The sequence below is a fragment of the Melospiza georgiana genome, chromosome 17 (assembly GCF_028018845.1).
Source record: "Melospiza georgiana isolate bMelGeo1 chromosome 17, bMelGeo1.pri, whole genome shotgun sequence".
Lineage (NCBI taxonomy): Eukaryota > Metazoa > Chordata > Aves > Passeriformes > Passerellidae > Melospiza > Melospiza georgiana.
The window spans coordinates 10628099-10653136 of record NC_080446.1 but is presented as its reverse complement, the minus strand read 5'-3'; the positions used below and the strand labels follow the sequence as shown (position 1 = coordinate 10653136).

Sequence of the window (25038 nt, the reverse complement as noted above, 5' to 3'; positions counted from 1 at the left end):
TGATCCACTGATAGACCTGAGAGCAGAGGGGAGCCCAAGGTGTCCCCCTTGGGGAGTACAAGGGGGCTGAGCAGTTCTTACAGCTCCAGAGCATCCTTCAAGTTGCTCCCAGTGCCTGGAGTAGAGCTAGACCTCAGTGGGGCTGGAAAAACCCATTCTGCCCATGGATGTGGAGGAAGAGCCAGTGAGAGTGGAGCTTGGCTGGTAAGGAAGATGATAGGGAATAAAAATAGAGAGGGGAGAAGAACCCCCAACTATTAGTGAGTGGGAAAACCACATGGAACTTCTAGATTTGAAAATATCTCCAGGCAAGGGCAGCTTAATGTAGAAAGGTGTGTGAGAGATGGCACTCGCTTTCAAAAAAATTTAGAATGTATTAAAACCTTATCAAAAATACAACAGAAAACTGAGCAGAGGAAATATTACAGCGCTGGGAGCCAAGGATGATGTTCCACCTTTTAACCCTTTAGTCCCTCCCAAAGTTCTGCCCATCAACTCCTTCTTGACTGTCCAGTGGTGGACATCTCCTACACCTTGATTGGAGGTCAAGTGTTGCCATAATAATGATCCAACCCTCCCAAATGTCCCAGGCCAGCCCTGATAACAATGCAAGGGAGGGTGAAACATAAATATAAATCTATAAAACTTCCTTTAACATATTAAAAAATATTTATATTATATATATTAAAACATATAATATATAATATATGATATATAATATGATATATGATATATATTATATTATATTATATTATATATAATATATTATATATAGCATATAATATTTGCCCTTTAATTGTGAGAGTCGGCCATTGCTCATCTGTCACAGGTGGCAGCTCTGAAGGGCTGTGTTGGAGCAGGAACAGAAAGGTGCATTTGCTCTGCAGAGCTTTTATAGGAAGGTTTTTTAAACACCTCCAGGTGCTGCTGCCTTGTGCTGGGCTGCTCTGCACAGGAGCCACGTGGAGGGAAGTGAGATCTGAGCTGGTTTAGCTTTAATGCTCTGGTGTGCTCCTAAATCCTGGGTGAGAGCTGTGCTCAGAGCCTGCCCTGCTGTGCCTGCTGAGCCCCCAGATGGAATTCTTCTCCTCCATCCCCTCTGTGTCTGGGCACCACCACCAGGTTTGGGTCACTCCTCACTGCACACTGGTCTGGGGCAGGACTACCTGGCACAGAAGAGGTTTTTAAATTTTTAAAATTTCTTTAAGGAAGCGCGCGTTGACGTATTGATAGGAAAAAGAATGTATATTGTGCTGTGTTGGGTGTTTACAGGAAATATATAGTGAAAATACTGAGGGGCTTTCCTCAAACAACTGCCAGTATTGTTAGGAGTGGAACAGATGGGAGGAGAAGAGAAAGAGGCACTTAAAATTTTGTATTACCAGTGTTGGCTCCAAAGAGATATTTTTGACTTTCTTCTCCACTTTTTTTCTTCGTGCTTGTATTTTATTCCCTCTGCTGGGAAGGAGCTCATTGAAGACAGAGAGATTATCTGGAATTAGAAATAAAGCAGCCAAACCAAAATCTTTTTAATTCTCTGGAGCAGAATTTAGCTTGAAATTTCGAGCTTTCCATGAAGCTAGAAAAATATTTTACAATGATGCACCCGTGCAGCAGGCAGCAATGAAAGTTCCTTTGCTGCAGATGGTAAAACAGTATCTTCCCTTTAAGGAGGTAATTGGGGCACAGATTAAGTTACTTATTTGCATACAAGAAACCTGTGGGAAAGCCAAGAATCTCTCCCAATTTCTGATGAGATCTGAGATCTCTCACCCAGAATATTTCTGTACCTGCTCTTCCCCACCAACACTCCAGGGCAGATGTAGGAGTTGTGTTCCCTAAGGGGTCCTGGCTGAAATTCATATATATTTATATATATATATATATATATATGTATTTTTATATATCTCTCTATATATTTTAATATATATTTATATGTAAAATATATAAATATCTATTTATGTATGGTTATATATTTATATATTTACATATTTTATTTATTTATATGAATATATAATTATTTATATGTGTATATTTATATATATATTTTAAATTATGTTTCCTGTCACTTTGCCTGTCATTCCCTCAGGAGGAACCATTCTTCTGGTAGTGCTGAGCATCTGCTGCTTAAAGTGCAGCTGAAGCCCTGAGTGAGGAAAGGAGCTGTTTACTTCTAGGACACCAGTGAAATTAAATCAGGCAGCAACAATTTTCATCGTTTTCACTCCTCCATGTGGTTAACCTGTGGCTGCTGTGGGGCTCACAGAGAATCACACGGTGTGCGAGAAGAATTTGCCACCAGAAGCAACAGGCAGAGCTCTCAGAGTGGCATTGAGGGGCTTGTAGGTTCCACCAGCACCTTGTGGCAGGAGCTCAGGACTGGAAATAACAATCCTGAGGTGGTGATGGACTAGAAATGACAGTCCTGAGGTGGTGATGGACTAGAAATGACAGTCCTGAGGTGGTGATGTGGCTCTTGCAGTGGCTTTGATCTGTGTTCATCTGCTCCCCTGTGGATGCTCTGCAGAAGGGTTTGGTGCAGGTGACTGTGAGGTGCTGGCTGAGGCGTGTGTCCAGCTGTGGTTTGATGTGCCCATGGGCTGTGGGCAGGTTTCTGCCTTGCCACAGCCCTGATGGTCAGAGGAGAGGGTGTCAGTGCCCGTCTGTGTCACACTCCATGCACAGAGACCCAGACAAGGGGGATGGTGCAACCTTCCTGGCAGGGTGGTACTCGAGAAATAAACATTTAGGCTTCAGGAGGCTGGAAACATGGCTCTGTAGGAAATGGGGCTGTGTCCTGTGGCATTGCAGGTGAAAATGAGTGGTTTGGGGCTGTGATGCTGTGGAGGAATTGCTCTTGTGATTTGAAACCCTTCCCAGTTTGCCATGTGGTCGCTGTTGGTGTCACTCCTCTGTGTGTCTGTGTGAAAACCCAGTGGCCAAGTCCCCATTTGTGGATATGTGAGGCTGTGCCAGGTGGGGTTCAGGACAGTGTCCTTATTGATGGTGCTCTAATGAAATGTTTTCCCAAAAGGCAGGAAGTGACAGAGGCAGTTTTATAAAAAAACCCCACAAAAACAGTTTTAGGCTGTGGTGGTCTAAGCATGAAGGACCCCCTTGATTTGATGCTCTCTCTCTGAATTAAACAAATAAACCACCCAGACCCCAAGAGCTCCTGTCCAGCACAGGGCTCCTGCTCCCATCACCCTTGGGCTGTCTCCTCATCCTCTCTGTGCCTTTCTGGCTGGCTCTGTTTGGCTCTTTCTTGTGCCTCATTGGGGACCAAGGGGTGAAGAGCTGCTCTGCTGCTTCCTCCAGACCGGGGGAGATGCTGGCCAGCAGTTCTGCACCCATGCAGAACACACATCTCTGGCTGGCCTGTGTCCCTCAGCAGGGACAGTGCCACAGGAAAATCCTGTGAATTCTTCATTGGTGCCTGCTCCAGAGGATGGGCTGCAGTGGGCTGGACACCTTGCATTTTGAACACACAGATTGGCCTTGGTCCTCACAGGGAGCAGAAAAGGTGAGTTTGGCAGCTGCTCACCTTCCATGGTGCAGGAATTGATGTCAATGAAATAAATAAATCAGGCACCACCTCCTCTGCTGGCTGCTCATGCGCTCAGATCCCTGCTGGAGGCTTTGGTGCTGGGTTTCCAGTTCCAGAGGAGAGATTAGCCTGGTGTGGGGAGGAGAGGGCTATTTCTGTCTGCTCATGCCCCTGGCTGGACTTTGTGCTGCAGACACCTCACCTGATCGTCCAGCCCAGTCCTGCAGGTGCCTTACCACGAGCAATCCAGTGGCTGGAAACAATCTCCTTAGGCCCAGAGCAGCCACTTCTGAAGTTTTCTGCTCTCCCTTTCTTTGAAAACTTTAAAAAATCTGCAGTCTTTCACTTCAAAGTGTACCATTCAAAGGTTGCTCTTCCATGGTTTGTGGGTGTTTTTTGTGTTTTTAAAGTGGAATAAAACTGAAATCAGTTGATGACACTTAAGTGAAGGGCTTCTGTGAGTGTTTGTGTTCTGCATCAGTGTCATGCTGTGCTCTAAGTGCTGCCTTGGGAAGATGTGACAGAGCATTTGCAGGTCTCAGCTCCAGCTCCATCAGCAGATGGGGAGTTGAGGAGCCTCTCCAGCCTCGTGGCTGCTTTACCAGACCCAGCTCCAGCCTCAGCAGTGTTGGGGCAAACTGTCTTGCAAATTGAATGCTTAATGGGAAGGTCAGGGGGCAGCTCTGAGTGTGTGCTGGTGAAGAAAATGAGTACCTTTGGTTCTGACCTTTGAGGGAGGCAGGTTCCAGCCTCAAAGAGTGAAATGGGAAGGAGTTTGTGTGTTGGTGGCACAGTCTGCAGCCCTGACTCAGTGAACCCCCACTTCACAGAACTGCTGTCTCTTCCTGCACTGGCGGTGAGTAACCTTGCCTTGAGAATCCTTTTGGGCTGAGTCAGGTGATACAAAGAGCACAGGAAATGCAAATTTACCAAAAAACCCCCACGGTGGTGTTGGCCAACACTTGTTTTGGAGCCAAGCTTTGGTCAGAGGAGCCTTTCCCTGGTGCAGTGCTGGCAGGAGGGGGATGGCAGCAGTGCCTTGCCTTCCTTTGGGCCCCTGCCATAGCCCCATTGTCCCACAGGGCCAGGGGCTCTGTGTGTGTGTGTGTGTGGGGCAGGATGTGCTCACAGTGGTGGCACCACTTGTGCTGAGCTCATGGAAACTGCTCAGCTCGGTCCCACACGAGGAAAGTGCTTTTCTTCCTGCCCCCTCTGCTTCTTTAAATAAAACGGAGCCCAAAGTGTGATGCCTTGCAAGCCACAGACACCCACACAGCCACTTCTGTGTCACTTTGCAGGTAAACAAGTGCTGGGGCCTCAACCTGAGCTATAGTTAGCCTGACCTGTTTGTGCCACAAGCCAATGTGCCATTTCTTTAGGAGCAGGGAAGGAACCAGGGCACTGGAAAACAGGCAGATATGGGGACAGAGTCTTTTTTTTGGGGCTCTGGGGTCTGTGAGAGTGATAGGGAATTATGTCTGGGAGAAATTGAGCTGTGTCCACTTCAGGAAGAGCTCTCAGGGTGACCTTTTAGCTCCTTTAGAGGTTCATTTTCTGGTTGCATTGAGGACATGCTGGGATTCTAGACATGTCTTGCTGTCCATGGATCTCTCCTCTCCATTCCACTCCCCTTTGCAGACCCCCTGAATCTCCCATTTCTGCTGTTGTGAGAGCTGCTGGAGGATGCTGCATGCAGGAAAGCTGAAGCATGGCACACTTGTCCTTTACTTATAAATTGCGCTTTCCAAGGTGCAGTCCTAAACCCACAGGAAGACTTCTAGCCTCTCTTGTGAAACGCTGAAATAAAGTTTCCTGCTTTAGCAATCCTGCAGCACGAGGTCCCCATTTCTACTCCAGGTATGTTTTGGAAAATATTTGTTCATCTCTGAGCAAACAATGGCAGAAGTGGCCTGGAAAAGGCGCGAGGTGGGAGTGCCTGTGCAGTATCCTGAGAGGCATTTCCTGCCCTTATCTCCCCTCCTTCGAGGTATTGTGGCTGGGCCTTCAGATCTGCAGGCTGTGCTGCTGCTGCGGCAGAGGCTGAGATTGCCAGCAGAGATACTGCCCCGGAATGCTTGCCAGGGGCAGCAGCTGAGTTCACCAGAGGTGCTGAAGAGCTTTCCAGCTGAGTGCCTGCGTGGGGAAATGTCTGTCCCAAAGGAAAAGCTGCTTGGCAAGTGCAGTCATGCATTTTCTGCGGGGTTTTTGGGGGCTGTGGTGAGTCCCAGCCCGTGGGGGCTGTGGGCAGGGGTCAGGGAGAGCTGTGAGTGCTTTTCCCATGGCTCCGTGGCACCCCTCCCTTGCTTTCCAGTGCCATGCTAAAGCCACAAGTTGGTATTTTACGTCTCAAACAAGTGAATTGAATTTGAATTTTGAGTTAGTAGCTCCCTTATGAAACACTTTGCAAAGATTTGTGTTTGTTCCTGTGTGGAACTAAAGCATTTTTTTTTTGCATTCTTAAATTCTTGTGGGATTAAGCAGTGTTGTTTTTTTTTTTTTTCTGTTCAAGTCTATCCTGAAGTTTTCAGAATAAGGTTTGCAGGTGCTGCTGAAGCTGTCCTTGACCGTTTTGCTGGGTAAAGCAGCTGCCTGGACCCGCCTGTGTGCTCTGGCTGAGTTTGTTTGTTTTCAGTTCCCAAACCAATTATCTGTCGGAGGAAACGGCCTGTCTCGCTCTCAGTCTGCCCAGATATTTATAGGGAAGGTCAAAGCCCTGTGGAAGGTCTGGAGCAGTGTTTAGTAGGTGTGGATGCCTCAGCCAGGCTTCCCTGGGATGTGGTGGGTGTGCTGTGTGCTGGGGACACTGCCCTGCAGCCCCTGAGTCTGCTTGATGGGCTGCTTCACCCTCTGGCAGGGATGAGCTGGGGCTTTTCCTGCCTCGCCTGCATGGGTGAGGTTTGGTGTCCTCACCATGGCTTTTGGGTAAGGTTTGGTGTCCTCACCATGGCAGCTGGGTGAGGTTTGGTGTCCTCACCGTGGCTCTCAGCTGGGTGAGGTTTGGTGTCCTCACCATGGCAGCTGGGTGAGGTTTGGTGGCCTCACCATGGCAGCTGGGTGAGGTTTGGTGGCCTCACCTGGATGGGTGAGGTTTGGTGTCCTCACTGTGGCTCTCAGCTGGGTGAGGTTTGGTGTCCTCACCGTGGCTCTCAGCTGCCTCTCCTCTGCTCCTTTTCCCACAGAATCTCTGCATCGAGTGCTTACAAAGCTGTTGCTTCCTCTTTTGAGCTTCAGCTGTCTTATTGAGGCTTTCTCAGGTGCTTGTCAGTACTTCAGTCCTTCAGTCACTCTTTCCCATCAACACTTTATATTTCTTTTTTCTTTGTCCTCTCCAAGCTGGTTGAACCACACAAGCTCTCATCTCATACCTGGTTATTTGCTGCTTATCTGGATTTTGCATGAGCCATTCAATGGGCTTTGCACAGGTCTGATTGGAAAGGATAAATTCAATTTGCTTGTGATTTCAGCTTTATTTCAAATGCACATCTCCTGAAATGAGGGCTGTGTTTCCTCCTCCTGTGCAGCAGGTGGCTGCTTGGTCACTGCGGGTGGCCCTGCTCAGAGGTTTCTGTTGTGGTCACACTGAGGGTCAGGAGCTGTGAACTTGTCTGCTCTCATTGCTTGTGGACCCTGAACAGCAAAACCAGAGTGATTTAGTGTGTGGTGAGGAGAAAACCTGAGGGAAGAGAGAAATGAACACCATCCCCATGTTTTTAAGATCTGAGGTGTGGTTTAAGTGTTAGTAACACCTGAGAGCCAGGTCTGTCCATCTGTCCTCAGCTGGGGCTGGGTGGATGAGGCAGAGCAGCACAGATGATGCTCCTGGTGGGGAGAGTTCCTCTGGGCAAACCTGTCTGGCCTCATGGCATCTGTCGTGTTCCTCTGGGGGCTCACCAACTGTGGAGGTGTTCACAGGGGTCCCAGGATGAGGGAAGAGATGAGAATCTTGACTCCATGTTTCAGAAGGCTGATTTATTATTTTATGATATATATTATAGTAAAAGAAAATTATATATTAAAACTATACTAAAATAATAGAAGAAAGGATTTCATCAGAAGGTTAGCAAGGAAAAAGAAGGAATGATAATAAAATCTTGTGACTGACCAGAGAGTCCAAGACAGCTGGGCTGTGATTGGCCATTAATTAAAAGCAACTGCATGAGACCAATCCCAGATGCACCTGTTGCATTCCACAGCAGCAGACAATCATTGTTTACATTTCGTTTCTGAGGCCTCTCAGCTTCTCAGGAGGAAAAATCCTAAGGAAAGGATTTTCCATAAAATATGTCCATGACAGAGGACCAGCCCAGGGAAGGATGGGAGTCTCCGTGCTCAAACTGCTCCCAAGTCTCTGACAAATGGTATCCAACATGTGGAAGGTCTTTGCTCATTAAGACTTTATTCTGGTCATAGGAGAGGGTTAATGTGAGCAATAGACATGACCGACCTGCACAGTGGAACCTCTGCTTAATCAAGAGGGTTTTGCTGGGATGTTTGGAGTGAGGGAAGAGGGAAATCACCAATGCTGGTAAGAACAATTAAGGCAATTAGAGCAATTAAAGCCCAATTAGCTGCATTTTGAGGTGGTAGGTGTTTTGCCTGTTGTGTTTTCCAGCAGTGTGCTTGCTGACACCTGATCTCTCTGCTTTTCTCCTCATTCATTTCAGGTTCCCACCACCTTCCCACCGGACCCTGCCATGGGCCCTCCCCATCTCAGCCTCAGCATGCTGGCATAGCAGCAGGAGGCTGCCATCCAGAGGAGCTGTGCTGGGACATCCCTTCCCGCTGGGCCATCCTCCCCGTCCCCTGCCTGGGCAGGAGCCATGGATGCCCACGTGGACCTGCTGACCGAGCTGCAGCTGCTGGACAAGGTGCCCACGCTGGAGAGGCTGAGGGCAGCCCAGAAACGCAGGGCCCAGCAGCTGAAAAAATGGGCCCAGTACGAGAAGGAGATGCAGCACAAGAAGAGGAAGCACGAGAAGAAGAGAAATGCTGTGAACAGAAAGAAAGTGTCTTTTGAGGCCAGCGTTGCTCTGCTGGAGGCTTCCCTGAGGAATGACGTGGAGGAAGGTATGGCACTGGTGGGTTCTGTCTGGCTGCCCGTGAGCTCCAGGTGGTGTGAAGGCATCTGTGCTGTCATCCATGGTCTGCCCTTGCTGTGGTGTTGGGCTCTAAAGCATTGCCATCCCCGACACAGCTCTGAGGTGCCCAAAGCCCTGTGTGACACCAGTGTTACCTTGGATGGCATCAGGAGTGGGTGTGTAGGTGCCAGGATAGAAGTTGTGCCTGAGGTTTGGGTGAAGGAAGGCAGTTTTCCTCTCTTTCCTTCTCACACTTCCTACTTGCAGGAGGTGTGAAACACTTCCTTGCCTTCTGGGTGTGGTGGATTTAGAGGAGTCTGTCACAGGGATTTTCATGTCCGTGTGAATCTCTTCACTTTCCCTGCTTGAGGGCATGCATTCAGAGCTACAGGAGTGTATGAATCTTTTCCCAAAATGCTGGGAAGCACAGCTTTGCTTAGTGCTTCCTGCAGAACAGACCTGCAAATCGTTCCCAAATTGGTTTAATTGCACCATTTCCAAGTGGATGAAAGTGCTGCTGCTACAAAATCTGAAGGGAGGAGGAAAAAATATGTCTAAAAGTCAATAACCATTAGCCTCAGCACAGCATGGGCGAGAACCTGTGAGCTCTGGGGAGCCAGAGAGTGCTTCTCTGCAGAGGAGTGAAAATATCTCTTGCAGGAGAGCTGGAGCTGCCTCTGGGGTTGGTGCTTTGCGAGTTGCACAACTGGTGTGATCTCCCTGATCCCTTGGTGTGGCAGAGGAGGGTGTTTAGGAATCCTGGCCAGCTGAGCATCTCTGCCACAGAATGCTGCTCCGGTTTCCAGCACCCTCTACAAGAGACAATGAATCCTTGCCTGGTTTGTGGGTGGAAGGCAAGGACTTCGTCTTGTCTGGTGGAGAATCTCCCCAAAGTCACGTCCCTGTTTCTGAGCAAGCCCTTTCTGTCCTTGTGTGGGTGTTTTGCTCCTGTTTGCAAACAGAGCATGGACAGTGGTGGCCCTGCCTGGGCATTGTCACTGCATTTGCCCAGCCCTGCTGTGGCTTTGGTTCTTTGTGCCTTTGTGACCTCCCTGGGACAGCACACCTGTGATAATGCCCTGGAAATGCTGGCTTTTATTTGTTCTTTCCTTGCTGTAGAGGTTTCATAGCTCTCTCCAGCTCTCTGCCTCAGTGGCCCCATGTTATGTTTTGTGGAGGGATAGAATGTAAGAAAATAAAGATAGTGCAAAAGGTAGTCTCACACCTGAGGAGCTGCAGCTGTACTGATCCCCAAAGATTAGGAACAGGCCACAGCTGTGTCCAGTAAGAAGACAAGTGCTACAAAAGAGTGGGTTAGCTGGGTCAGGAGAGAGCTGGAGTTTTTGGCTGAGAAGAGAGATGGAGTTTGTTGGCTGTGCTGTGAAGAAGGAGTCAGTGCTGTGAGGAGCTGCCCATGAGACATCACTGAGAAGGTATGGAAGCTTTGCAATATGGTGACAACAATGTTCCTCGCTCTGAGCTGCTGTGGTTTTCTAGGAGGGCTCCAGCAGTGAAGCCAGCTGGCCTTGCCTGAGGGACAGGTCTGGGTCTTGCATCACCTCTGCCTGTGCTGGCAGGCTGTAGTTTGGGTTTCATACCCAGCTGTTCAGCTGCCAGTGACAGGTCACAGTACTGGGACAGATGATGAGAGTTTCATTTTATTCCTTTTGGTGCTGTGCCTCTGCTCAGCACTATGGCTGGGGGTGTGATGGCTCTGCAAGAGGCCCAGCCCTGCAGTTTTGCTTTCACTGTCCCTGGTTTTGGATCTGGGCTGTTTGGAAGGAGGAAAGCTCCTCGCTGTCTGATGCTTTGTCAGTTTGTGAGGGAGACAGGAATGGTGGAGGTGTTTGTGGTCAGGGCCTGGGGAAGGATGGATTTGCTCTCTGAGGGTCACGAGCAGGCAGTGCTGGCCTGTGTCCAGGCTGTAACACCAGTGTTCTGCTGGCAGGGCCCCATGGAAGTGCTCTTACACCACACGTGGACATGGATCCTTCACTGCCGAAGCTGCAGAGTTGATCTTTCAGCTCCCAGCTTTACTCTTTTCCTCCTGTGAGGGAAAATCCATCACTGCAGGTCTCTTTTGGCACCATAATCCTCCTGTGCACCTCTTCCTGTGGGCAAGCCCAGGTTGTGGGCTTGAACCAGCAGCTGCTCTTTCCAAGGTGATGCTGGTGATAAAACCCAAATGTTACACAGCCACTTCCCTCTGACAGAAAATCAATTTCCTCACCCTATGAGAGGACAAGGGACAGTATTGCCAGGGCACAGGTGCTTCCCAAGTAGCTGCATTTTTCAGATGCCTCAAGTTTTTACAGTGAATTAGTTTTGTTCTCAATTAATTTATATCCTAAAGGTAGTGTGTGGGCAGGTTCTGTGCCCCCTCTGTGGTGTGGGACCAGTATAAAGGGAGGAGGGGACAGAGTCAAACCCAGGTGCCAAACTGGCAAAATTCTTTGTCAAGAAAGTGTGGAAACTCGTGGGCTTTTGGAGGTCCCAGGTGATTATTTTGATATATGAATCATCTTTTGTTTCCATGTGGGATGTGGAGGGGGAGGTGAAATGTAAATGATGAGGGAGTTGATCAGTCAGAGTGAGGAGGGTTGGAGCTGGGGGCGCAGCTGGCACGTGGCACCTCTGGATTGCTGTGCCATTCCCATCCCTTGTGACTTCTCTGCTCATTTTTGTCATTCTCACCCCCAAAGTGGGAGAGGGGATGGTGGGGGGTGCTGTGCGATGGAATCAGGGAGCAGAAAGTGGAGTTGGGTGCTGGGTTGGCTCTTTGTCCACATGGTGTCTGAGGCTGTGGTGTGTATGACACCTCCTGGGGTGGCAGCTGAGTGCTGCAGGATGGAGCTGGTGGGTGCAGAACCCAGCCCTGCCCTTCAGGGGTCCCAAGGTCCTGGACCTGCTGCTTTCACTGTCCTTTGCCTGCCTCTGGCCCAGGGGTAATTGAGAGAGCTACTGTATGCCAGGTGTCATGGGAAAGACAGGAGGAAATGGCCTCAAGCTGCACCCCAGGGTAGGTTTAGATTGATTATTAGGAAAGATTTCTTCACCCAAAGGGCTGTCCAGCCCTGGCACAGGCTGCCCAGTGCAGTAACCATCCCTGGAGGGATGTCAAAGATGCATCCACGTGGCCATGGTTTAGTGGTGGTCTTGGCAGTGCTGGGAGAATGGCTGGACTCTGGTCCTGGAGGGCTTTTCCAGCCTCAGCTGGAATGTGGCTCCATGCTCTCAGTGTGGTGGCCAGGCAGGACTGAAGGCAGGGGCTCCTGCAGACCATCAGCGTGGGCAGGAGCTGGGAAAGGGTGGTGGCTCCTGCCTGCCTGCTCCTCTGATCCTCCGCAACAGATCTGTCAAAACATCCCAGCTTTACAAACAAGCTGCTGTTAAAAGCTCCCTTGGATGTCTGCTGGCAGAAGAGGGGCAGGGAGCACGCTGCAGACACGCTGGTGGCAGATGTGAGCAGGCAGCCAGGCTGGGGACAGCGGGGTGACAGTGGGTGACCCCTGGGGGCTGCCTGGACCTTCAGTTTGGGATAGCTCCAGACACCTCCTGGGTGAGCCTGAGGTGGGAGCCCAGAGCACTCCCAGCTGCCAGGCCAGGCCTGGTCTGTGCCCCTCTGTGTCCCACACCATCTCCAGTTCACAGGGAATATAATATGCTCCATCCTCACCAGCTCTGGGCTCAATCCCAGCTGGTTTCAAAGGCATGGTGCAAAGGGAGGACCCCCAGCCCACACAGAGCTTCCAGGGGGTGTGGTGCTGGATGCAGCCTCTGGGCTGTTCCAGTGGCTGCAGAGTTGCTTTATAATGCAATAAAGGAATGCTTTATGAGTGATGGCAAAAGGATTTGAGAAGATAAGGAATTGCTGAGGGCTGTGGCCCTTTGAGGCTGCTGTGTGAGGTGATGGACTGAAACCATGGAGAGGAGGCTGGTCCTGCCATTCCCAGGGCAGCACCTCGGCCCCAAAAGCAGCCGGGGCTGTCACGTCCGGGTCTTTCTACATCACTGAGCTTTTCTAAAATAGCCCCAGAGCATGGGGAGATGAGCTGGTGTTCTATAAACTGAAAAAACCCACAGATCCCAGAGGTGGGTAAAGTGGCTGGTTGTACAAACATGAGGCATTTGCTGTCTGGAGCTCTCTTTGCACACCTGGGCTGTTGGTGGTGGGAGCTCCTGCTTCAGTGACACAAACTGCAGGTGTTGGCATTGGCTTCAGGGTGAGCTGGGCTCCTTCAAGGAGCCATCAACCCAAGGATTGATTCACCTTCCAGCAGCACCAGAGATGCCCTGGTTTCTCCTGCTCTTGGGTAAGAGCTGCCTCCCACGGGCACCCGCTGCAGAGTCCTTCAGCTCCCACCTCCTGGCACTCCATCCTGCAAGCAGAACCTTATCAGAGCCAGAGTGTTGCATAAAGCAGCAGATCCATGAGGATCTGCACAGTTAACCTCCTTCTGCAGGAGTTTAACTGTGCAGATCCTCATGGCTGGTGAGCCTGAAGGTGAAGGAAAGCTCAGCTTTGGTGACCTTGGACTTGGCATTTAGCAAAACAGTGACAGAGCAGAGGGCATGAGCTTGGAGCTCATGTGTGGGGAAGATTTCCCCGAGGAGAAAACAACTTATTCCTATCAACAAATCCCTTCTCCTTCCCTTTGTGCCATCCCAAACCTCCTGTTCCTGTGCCATGGTGCCCAGCATGGTTCATGCACCTTCTGGGAGCATCCCCAATGCTCCCTTTGCACCTCTGGAATAAACCCAACCTTGTCATTTGCAAAGGCACTTTTAAAAGAGGCCCTAATTAGTGTCTATAAATTGCTTTCTTTAACCTTTCCAAGCTGATGTGATCTGTTCCCTTGTTACTTCAAACCCTTTATGAGGTGCCTTAATTTTCCACCCACGTTATTAATCTCCTGAAGCTTTTTTTCTTGGGGTTCCTGTGTCCAGGTCTGTGAGTAAGTGCATTTATCTGTCTGAGAAGGTTTTCCCCCTGGGTTTTGTGCTCTTTGAAGGGCTCTGAAAAGAAAAGATCTCTTATCACCATCAGTCTGAGTGTCTATCTGGGTATTTGGGAATGGTTTGAGTCAGAAATGAAAACATTTCTTTTTAATAACAAAGGCATTTCTTGAGTTTTAATCTCACTGGGTGTGGAAATGGGAGCTGTCCTCTTTAGGAAGCTGCATGTGGGAGCCCTTGGCAATGATGAATTTTGTTAATTTTGTTAATGGGGGTTGGTATGTCTTCCAAAAGCAGATTCACGTATTTGGCCACATTTTAACTTGGCTTTTTCATGCAGTTTGGATGTGATGCCAATGTGGGGTGATTTGCATATGGCAGCTAACGAGAGGCATCTGGGAGTGTAAGCAATATTGAATCAGCAACTTTCTCTGTTGGCATAACAAGTAAATATTTTTAATTTTTTTCCCTCTACTCTCTGAAATTCAATCAAGTGGAGAAATTATATCTATAAGAGATTCAAATGCCAACTTTCCTCTCTACAGATTAACACTGAAAAGTCCACCTAAGGTTTTCCTGGGATGAGACCCTCTCCCTCCCCAAATCTGGAGTCAACTTCACCAATTCTTTTAACAATTTTTCTTTAAACAAAAAAGTTTGATCAGAAATACTTCTTTTATTTCCCAAAAGTTGATCACTTCCACATAATTTTTTTTTTCTGGCTTTTACACGTGTGCTCCCTTCCACCATTTCTGATACCACTGAAAATATTTCTGGTGTACTTTGTAATAGGATTACAGGGTAATGAATAAACGTTGGATTCAAGCTGCAGTAAGAATTCTGTTTGGTTTTTAATCAAAGAGGAATTGGCCAATTGCTGTTGTCAAGATTTTGTTTCTTTTAAGAGGTAGTTTAAACCACATAATCAACTTCCAGCATTTGGTGCAGTGTGTTTTGGAGGAGAAACTCAGTGTCTCCTTGGTTGCATGTGCACCCAAATACAGCCTGGACATTTCCTTGGTTTATTGGTGTTGTTAGTGGTGTTAATGTGGCTGTGTGTGAGGAGTGTTCTTCCTCCCAAGGAGACCTGGGCAATAGGGAGGTGTTTTTTCAATTTTTTACGTTTTTTTTAAGTCTTTTGATGTTTATATTTCTGTAACAAGCTTTCTCACACAGTTTATGTAAATAACTTAATGTTTTGCATTCTTTTATAAAAAAAGAAAAAAATTAATAAACTCTTATTAGAGTTTGTCCAGTGCCGTTGGAGAGGTGACACTATCACCCTCCAATCCACTGTCACTTTTAAAAATCTATAAATATTAAAGTCAAAATTAAACTTCCCCCTTTTTTACCTTAAAAAATCCAATATCCACATCTTTCTGTTTCACATCCTAAAATAACAGGGAGGAGAGGCTGGACCTGCTCAGGTGGTGCTGCAAGGTGCAGCAGGTAGGATATGTCAGGTCACCATCTGCTCTCCAACCCTGCCTGGCCAAACCACAGCAGGGAGGGTGTCACATTCACGTTTTCTGAAAAATCCCCTTGCCCAGGATTCTTCTCCTTGGAAGCTGTGAAGCCTCAGAGAAAAAGGAAACAATATTATCTCATTTGCTTCTCTTGTGTTTTGCTGCTTTGGAATGTGGTTTGGAGATTGTTTATCCAACAAGTGGTGGTTTGATTGGATTGTTTATCCAACAGGTGGTTGTTTGATTGGTTTCATGTGAATTGTTTTAACTTAATGACCAGTCAGGGTCAGGCTGTGTCGGACTCTGGAGAGAGAGTCACAAGTTTTCATTATCATTGTTTGTAGCCTTTTGTAAGTATTCTTTCTGTATTCTTTAGTATAGTTCAGTATAGCATTCTATATCATATCATATCCTCTCATGTCTCATCTCATATATAATATATGTCATATCAGCCTTCTAAGAACATGGAGTCAGATTCTCAATCATTTCCTTCCTGCCATGGGGGACCCCAAAAATACCACAGGAGGGCTCCGAACAGGAATATCAGACTTTAAGTAAGCCCAAGGCAGATTATCAATGGGACCTTAATTCAACCAGGTGCATGGAGATGTCCCTGCCCACAGGTGCTAAATCAGTGCCATTTAACCCTTCCCTTCCCTGTCCTGGCTGCTCCGCTTCCTGTGACATGGAGGCAGCCCTGCAGGCCTGCTTGATTCCTGGTGTTTACAGAGCTGCCAAATATCCAAGCCAGGATTTCCAAGTCTGCTACCACTTGCTGATGTGTCAGTGTCGGGGGTAGGATGGTTGGGACAGATGGACACGAGAGATCTCTGCAGCCAGGGCTGGAACTTGGGGTTTATTGCAAAGGGCCTGGGGGCAGGGCCCTGCTGGGAGCTGCCACACACAGCTCAGAGCAGGCCCCAAAGAGGGAGAGGTAAATAAAGTGGTAAAGAGAGAGAAGGCAAGAGCGTGGTAAAGAGAAAATGAGAGCGCGAGGAAGAGTAAAAGAGGATACGAGCGTAAGAGCGCGAGGTTCCGACTACAATACCATAAATCTTCTTCTGTGTTGAATATTCTGATTCTCACTAACCAATCTAGTACAAGATACCAGTCCTATAGCATTTACATACAGCCTATAAGAATCATTACATTACCATACTGTGCTACATTTTGAACCCTAAAAACTCCTCTTTGGAGTTCTGCATTCTGCCTTCTGCCAAGCTGGCAGGGTCTGCTCTGACCCAGCTGAGTGTTGTTTCCCGTGCTCTGATTTATGGTGTGTTTTGTTGTTGCAGTCAGGTAGAAAAATTATCAAAGAAAGGCTTCATAAAATCAGGCCTGCTCTGTTGGATTGATGGCTGGCCTGTCATTTCTTCTAAGCAGCTAGTACTTTGCAAGTTCCCATGTGAAAACAATCTTGGTGTGAAGAGTTTGTTAACAGTCTATTCCTAGCTGAAAAACAGCTAGCACCTACATAAACATTAAATCTGTCTCCCGAAAATCAGTGAAGGGAATATGTAAACAATTTAAGAATAGAGAGATTTGATGGACAAGTAAAATACCTTTTACTAACTAATAGAGTAACTGGCAAAACTATTAACCAATTACAGTTGAACACCAGTTCTGTAAAAAGAGCATAAAAGGAGTTGTGTGAATAAAGAATAGGCTTTTCCACATGAAGACAATGGAGTCTCACATGATTTATCCTGATAGTTTGTCCCACCCCAGTAGTGAGGAACCAGAGAGTGTATTTTGTACAGCAGCCCACAACCAAAACCACAGGTCTGCAGCCACCTATCTGATTGTTCTTTGCAAATGAGTGTTGGTGGGGAAATGAATACTTTTGGGGGTGAATCTTTCTAGCAAGGTGAAAACTGATGTTGCTGCTGTACCCCTGCTACAGCTGAAAATGCATTTCCTTGCCTCTAAACTGTGGTTGCAGGCTCTGCTCTCTGCCCCTTTCTCCTGGTCAAGGAGAACTTGAAAAGTGGATTAAATCTATTTTTTTTCCAGATTTAAATTCCTGCCTTTCTGGAGCAGGGCCAGCTCAGCTCAGCTGGTGTAGATTTCTCCCTCCTAGAATCATGGAAAATAGAGGTTGAGAGGGCCTCAGGAGGTCATGTAATCCACCTCCTGCCTCCAGGCAGGATCAACTGTATCTAAAATGCTTGCTAATGAGGGTGGAGTTAGGTATCTTAGTGTATTTATAGGCATCTCCACATCACCAGAGCACATCTACCTGTGCAAGGAGCCCTGCTCCTCATTCAGTTGTGCATATTTTTCCTACTTGCTTATATTTATCCTCCTTTTTTTCTTTTTTTTCTTTTTTTTTTTTTTTTGCTTTGCATCTCATCCTTACCCTTACTGACTGGGAGTTTTCCTACTTCCGTGAAGAATGCTCTAATTCTTTCTTTAATAGCAGTTGCTATGGCAGCTGGTTCAGGCAGTGCCTTATAGCCTAGTGCAGAGCTGCTTCTACAGACACTTCCACTGCTTGTTTTTTCCTCTGGAGCTTGGCCAGATCTTTGGGAAACGTTACCATTCACTGAGAGTGTCTTGAGAAAAAAAAAAAATTAAAAAAAATCAGATGCTGGTGTATAAAAACACCCCCTAAGCCTTGCCCACCCTCTAACCCAGCACTAAAGGATGCTAAATAGGCCAGGAAGCCAACTGTTTAATTCTGGCTGCTGGTGCATTTGTAATCAAGAGCCAAGATGCAATCAAGCACCTTGCACTCCCTTTTAATTCGGGGAACAAGAGCCCATGTGCAGCTCTGAGCCAGTGGATGCAGTTTCCACTGAGCTCCCTGCAATTTGCAACTGTTTTATTTGCTGGATTTGGATTCCCTGGATAGCGTGAGGCACGCTGGCTGCAAGTGCCACTCATGGGGGAAATGGGCTTCAGTTGCTCTGGGGTGTTTCTCCTGCTCTGAATTCCTTTTTATAGCAGTTCACAGCATTTCTCAGTTTGGCCAAGGTTTTCAAGCCAGGCCTTAATTCACATTTCCCTGGTGGTTTGGGCTGCTGTGCTGGGCTTTGCTTTCCAAGCAGCAGAAAGGTCCCTGCCTTGAGTGTAAGAGCATCAAGCTCTGAATTGTAGCAGGAAACGTCCAAAGCCTCATTTATCTTTGTCTGCCTTTACCTGGGCTGACAAGAGAAATTCCATTAGTAAAAATAAATGTTACCCACAATCCTCCTCCATAATAAAACCCCAAGCAACCCACCCACCAAACTAAACAATACTCACATTTTTCTGTCCTAAGGGCTACTGCTGTGGAGTTCAGCTCTAAAAAAGGGTGAGATTAGAGCAGGAATTAACCTCTAAGGCACTGTCACACCTTCTCCTTGCTTGCACCAGCCCTGTTCTGGCCTGGCTGGCAGCTGATGGTGTCCATGGCACAGTTACCTGCACACAGCTGCTGTTCTGTCCTTTGTGGCACCTCCAAAGCATTTCCATGTGAGCAGCAAGGGTTGGAGGTGAGCTGCTGCCACTGCCATGGTTCTGGTTGCAGTGATGAGGGCTGAGACACCATGGCTTGGTCTATTCATGGTCTTATGAATTATCTGAGCTGAAGGATTCTCTGTGTCAAACCCATTCTTATCAATAGCAGCAAAGTTTTACCCTCTTCAATAATGTTGAATGAAAAGTAAAGTCCTTGCACAGGAAGGTGCACCAAGGTTTCATTGCTGCAGGGTGTTTGTGCTTTGCTCAATCACTTGGGTCAAGGAATTCAGCTGGAACTCCATCCCAGCTCAGCCTTTTGGGGCTGGAGAGGAGCAGGGACCCTGCAGTAAAGAACATTCCACTGGTGTTAGGGACATGGAGAGAACTTCCCCCATCTGTCTGAAGCCACCATTGGCTCCAGATCCTGTGTGCTGTCAGGGAAGACAGGTGAGGTCTGACCTGGGGTGCTGTGATTCACCCTCTGCAGAGCCCATCAGCTCCTCAGAGACCAGGAGTTCCCTCAGGAGCCTGGGGCTGGGCAGCACACAGCGCTCCCACAGAGAGCCAGCTTCAACCTACTTAGAGCTCACGCTCGTCCTGTGCCCCTCAAACTTTTCAGACCTGGTTTATTTTATCATTTCAGACCCTGTCAGTTTGTCTTTAATTAGCAAGGCTAGAGCAGGGCTCCATGGAACTTAAATGGGCCTCTTGTTTTAATTAAAATGTTGGTGTAACAGCCTGAAATAGCAGGAGTTAGAAAGAGCCAGAGCTCCAGAGAAGGAGGACAGTCCCTGTGGATCTGCAGTGACATCCTGCTGCCTGTCAGGGCTGTTAGCACAGGGGTTCCTTTCCTCCTAAAGCTGATGCTGTCACAACACTGATGCCTGAGTGTGATGTGGAGTTCCAGTCTAGGCTGTAACCAGCCAGCTACCAACCTGTGCCAAAACCACAGCACCTCTGCTTTGGGAGGTGGCAGTGGGTCATGGAGAGGTGCCGGAAGTCCATTTTGCTTTTGTTAGGAGGGCAAATGGGTTTAAAATTTCATCTGAAAAGGCATCTAAGGAGGATTCCTTGTGCTTTCATAGGAAATTTATTTCTTGTAACTCCAATCATGCAGTTGTGAAATAGCTATGAAAAAGCTGCTGCTCTGTCCCCTGACCCAAATTACTCTCATTTGTGGCAATTTTCTAGCACTCTTCACAGCCAGGAAAGGTTCATCTGAGCACAGGTCAGCACTGGATCTGTAGCATTAATTCAAGGCTTGGCTCATCACTGCACTGCCTCAATCAGTGCTGCAGGATTTGCCATGTGCTCAGTAATGGGAATGTTTGCAGCGCTGATCTCTCAGTTACCCTGTGGGGAACAAGTGAACAGGAAATATTCCTTGCTTTGCTTACATCCAGAGACTTGTCTTGTAGCTCAAGGGCAATATCTGTTGGCTGATTTGTCTCCTGTGGGGTGGGATTGACAGCCTGGATTGCAGGTGGAGGTGGAAGGAGCTGTGCCCAGAGGTTGGCCACCTTGTGTCATTCTGGTGGGGTTCAAAGCTCCCACAAACACCTTCCTCAGCTGTCCTGGGTGCTCTCATAGGAGCACCTGCAGCTGCCTCTGACTGAGAGCTTCCTGGGGATCCCTGAGCATTTTGGCACAGACCTCTGAAGATGTTTGGATATTATGCCTTTATTGCAGTCAGCTTGGTTGGGTCAGTTGACACAGGATCCTTCAGTTCAGACAGTTTAATAGACCATGAATAGACCAAGCCATGGTGTCTCAGCCCTCATCATTGCAACCAGAACCATGGCAGTGGCAGCACCTCACCTCCAACCCTTGCTGCTCATGTGGAAATGCTTTGGAGGTGCCACAATCTTCCCCAGCCACTCCAAACGTGGATGTGTCCAGAGAGATGGAGGTGAATCACAGCACCCCAGGTAAGATCTCACCTGTCTTCCCTGACAGCACACAGGATCTGAAGCCAATGGTGGCTTCAGACAGATGGGGGAAGTTCTCTCCATGTCCCTAACACCAGTGGAATGTTCTTTACTGCAGGGTCCCTGCTCCTCTCCAGCCCCAAAAGGCTGAGCTGGGATGGAGTTCCAGCTGAATTCCTTGACCCAAGTGATTGGGCAGAGCACAAACACCCTGCAGCAATGAAACCTTGGTGCACCTTCCTGTGCAAGGACTTTACTTTTCATTCAACATTATTGAATAGGGTAAAACTTTGCTGCTATTGCTAAGGATGAGTTTGACACAGAGAACCCTTCAGATCAGATAATTCAAAAGACCATGAATAGACCAAGCCATGGTGTCTCAGCCCTCATCATTGCAACCAGAACCATGGCAGTGGCAGCAGCTCACCTCCAACCCTTGCTGCTCTACATGGAAATGCTTTGGAGGTGCCTCAAAGGACAGAAGAGCAGCTGTGTGCAGGTAACTGTGCCATGGACAGCATCAGCTGCCAGCCAGGCCAGAACAGGGCTGGCATGCATCCTAAAGCTCCTTAGGATCCAGAGTCCACTCAGCTCCTTCTGCTGGATGCTGCTCTACACACCACCCCATTAATCACTGCCCCGTGGTATTAAAATATATTGACATGGCATTTTGAGCCCTCAGGGATCACCCTGACCAGAGCCAGGAGCTCCCAGCAGCAGTGGAAGCATCCTGTGTGTACCATGGGCAGGGGAGGTTCCCTGGGGCAGCCAGTTCCCAGTTTTGGAAGCTGACCCCAGTGCTGTGGGCTCCCCACCCTCCTCCTTCCCTTCCTGCAGGAAGGGCCCGTGGGTTTTCCAGCTGTGGAACAGGAAGGAAGTGGGGATCCTGTTTGCCTGCCCCCTGAGCTGCTCACATCTGTTTGAAGCTGCTCCTTGTCCCATGGCTGTGGCCTCCTGTTTGTCACCTGTCCTGGAGCTCTGCATGGAGCATCATCCTGAGGTGCCACAGCCAGAGAGGCTCTCCAAACCCAGCCCTGGTTCCTGTGTGACCGGGACATGGCAAGAGCAGCCTGGTCACCCAAGATCCTGGGACTGGAGGGCGCAAGAAGAGCGTTTGCTGGCACTGCAGTGGGCAAAGTTGTTTCTGCCATGTCCCAAAGAAGCTTCTGTGTTAGATCCTAATGACATCCAATCAGTGTCAGCTCCTTGGAGGTGCCAGGTGGCATCTGGCACATGCAGGAGGGTGGAGGAAGGTGGGCTAAGACTGTGCATGGGCTAAGGGTAGACCCTTTTAAACCAGGACAGCTTCTCTTCTCCAGTTTATTTTCCCATTTAGGCAACTGTCCAAAAAAGAGGAAAAATTAAAATAGGCCATAAAAAAAAGCCTCACAAATTCAAGGATTCTCTGTGTCAACTGACCCAACCAAGCTGATTGCAATAAAGGAAAAATACTCAAATATCTTCAGAGGTCTGTGCCAAAATGCTCAGGGATCCCCAGGAAGTCATGCAAAGTCTCGGCTGTGTTTATCTCTTGTCACTGTCACATCTTCTGAAAAATCCTTTCTCCAGGATTTCTTCTCCTGGGAAGCTGAGAAGCCTCAGAGAGAAATGAAAACAATAATTATCTGATTGCTTCTCCTGTATTTTGCTGCTTTGGAATGTGGTTGGAGATTATTTACCAACTGGTCATTCATTGACATTGGTTTCATGTGAATTGTTTTAACTTCATGACCAATCACCATCAGCCGTGTCAGGACTCGGGGAGTCAGTCACGGGCTTTCATTATCATTCTTTGTAGCCTTCTGTCTGCATCCTTTCTCTTTCTTTAGTAAAGTTTTAGTGTAGCATAATGTAATATAATGTAATATAATGTAATATAATGTAATATAATGTAATATAATATAATATAATATAATATAATATAATATAATATAATATAATATAATATAATATAATATAATATAATATAATATAATATATAATGTAATAATATAAACCTCCTAAGAACATGGAGTCAGATTCTCAATTCTTGCTTCATCCTGGTGACCCAGCAAATACCACAATCTCTTAGTAAACTATGAGAGGGCTTTGGGCTCTTATTTTGGGTATCCCTTTGCTCCTGTTGGGGTGTGTGAATTCTGCACACCTCCCGCAGGATGAGGCACTGATCTGTGAGAGGGTTTGCTGGGGAAGTGCTTATGGAGGAGGTGAGAGGGAGCTGAAGGTGTCCTGTCAGAGCAGGGGCAGTGCTGCAGCCTGCCCTGGCTCTGGCACAGCCTCAGCAACAAAAACCTCTTTAGACTGGGCACATTTGTGGTGTAGAGCTGTAAAACACTGCCTCGGGGGCACGGCTGTTTAACCTGAACCACAGTGTCACAGGCTTGGCAGTGTGCTTGCTTTGGAACAACGCTGTGTACCTGTGCTCACACATCCCCTGGGACACTCCCAGCCCTGGAAAGCAGCAGGGCCGCCAGGAGCACGTGGGGACACTGCCAGGGTGGCCTTCTCTGAGCCTGCTGGTGGCAGGGAGCTTTGGTGCTGTCGTTATCTCTGGGCTGTGAGTCCTTCCTGTGGGCTTTGGGGACAACAAGAATGGCTTTGGGGACAGCAGGAGTGGCTTTGGGGACAGCAGGAGTGGCTCCATGGAGCTTTTTACCCTGTGTTGCTGCAAGGGCACCTGCCCTGGGGCTGAGGAGGAGGCTGTGGCTGTGCTGGGCATGGCTCGGGGTGATGAGATGCCCCCAAAGTCACTGAGCAGCTGCACTCAGCTGGGATTAGCCCTGGCAGCAGTGGTGGCAGCTCTGGGCAGCAGAGGGTTTGCTGCAGGAGGTGATGGCTGGAGCAGGGTCCGTGTCAGTTTTTCCTTGGGAGGGCAGCACAGTGCTCCTGGGGGATTGTGTGTGTTATATTCTGCAATATTCAATGCTGCAGCGTCCCACCAGCAGCACTGATTGCCCTGCCTGGTGTCAGGGACCACAGAGGCACACTGGCATCCTCAGGGAGCTGTGCCTGTGCTGGCACCAGAGCTGGGCTGTCAGGAATGGGCTGTGCCCAAAGCTGGGCTCTGGCAGTGCATCCCTGCCCTGCTGCAAGCAGGACAAGGTGCCCTGAGCAGGGAGAATGGCACTGCCAGCAGGCACTGACTGTCACTGTCACCCACTCTATTTAATTGAATTTGGGAGGCTTTTTTTTTTTTTTTATGGCCTATTTTAATTTTTTCTCTTTTTTTTTTTGGACAGTTGCTTAACTGGGAAAGTAAACTGGAGAAGAGAAGCTGTCCTGGTTTAGAAGGGTCTACCCTTAGCCCATAAATCTGGGCCAGATCTACTGGTACATGCTGATGCTTTATGCAGCCCTAGAAAGGAAAACAGGCATAAATATCACTTTATAGCTGTTCTGCTTTGCTCCATGAATCTGGATCTGTGTCTCTCTCCCTCCTAATCGGGTTAGTTTCCTTTTGATCTCCCTCTGTTAAGGAAATCTGAACTGATTTAGCTATTCCCATCCATTTTCCATTTGCCTGATGGCTCTTTCCACAAGGCTGTCTCAGCTCTACCCTAATTACTGATGAGTTGTCTGATGCTGTAGCAGGTGACACTCTGCTGTGGAACTTTGTAAATCTTAACCAATATTCACTGGGAATTTTTTTGGCAGATGTTTTGTTTCATTTTTGGACAGATTAGTTTTAAATTGGCAAATGCACTAGGCTTAAGGAGAAGACAATTGCTACTAGCTGCCAAAAAGCAAACACTAATTATCAATCATGTTTTATTGAGCCTCTCTTGAACTGATTTGCTGCAGAAAACATAATTTTCTTGTTCTGTAGCTTCAGGAAATCTGATTTTTGAGAGTTCTGCTCTCTTGATGGCGGTGATGTATGATACAGCATAGAAGAGAGGAAAGAATTAGCTGAGGATTAAAATCTGTGACATCTTGGAATTTTAATCACCTTCTTTTATGTCCTTAAAACCATTTTCTGTGCTGATGTGCCATAAGACCATTGCAGACACATCTTCCTTGTCGCTCCTGCGTGAAGAGCCTGTCCCTGCAGTGATTTACAGCAGAGTTCAGTGAGTGCCATGCCTTGTTTGTTTGCTCTCAGTAGGCCCCAGTTTCCAACGCTGTGAGACAAGATAAGAGCAGCTGGGGGAAATCTCAGTGTCCCTGCCTTGCTCTGGGGCTTGGCTGCAAATGGGAGCAGCAGCAGCAAAGCCCTGAGTGCTTCTGCAATCACCCACAGCTTGTGAAGCTGCTGCTACAGTCATTAAGTAAATTATGTGTTCAGCGAGTTGTTATCCACTGGGGTTACGTGTGATGGCTCAGACCTCTCTGACTGTGCTCCTGGTGTCTGTGACACACTCAAACTGCCCACTGGGGATGAAGCAGCATCTTCCCAACTCATCTTCCTCACTGGCTCATGTAGCCCCTTCCTGACTGCAGATTGGGCTGGTTTTTGCCTTGGGATGGGTCCAAGAGGGCTTTTATCCAGCTGTGAGGGGCAGTGTCCCCTGTGAGGGGGGGTGCTGTACCCTGTTGTCAGAACTCAGCACATCCCTCCGGGTGTCCAGAGTTGCTGACAACCCCATCAGGGGGGCTCAGGGACCCTGGCACACAGCCCA

The 25038-nt window shown here is 48.1% G+C and overlaps 1 protein-coding gene across 1 annotated transcript in view; it reads left to right on the top strand.

Moving 5' to 3' along the window:
- The window catches only part of PPP1R16B (protein phosphatase 1 regulatory subunit 16B), a 64631-nt gene that overhangs the window by 10501 nt on the left and 29092 nt on the right, over positions 1 to 25038 (top strand). Inside the window, exon 2 of the mRNA XM_058036396.1 lies at positions 8212 to 8614. Coding sequence (XP_057892379.1) covers positions 8368 to 8614 — 247 coding nt within the window. The 5' untranslated portion in view covers positions 8212 to 8367. The remainder of the gene's footprint in view (positions 1 to 8211; positions 8615 to 25038) is intronic.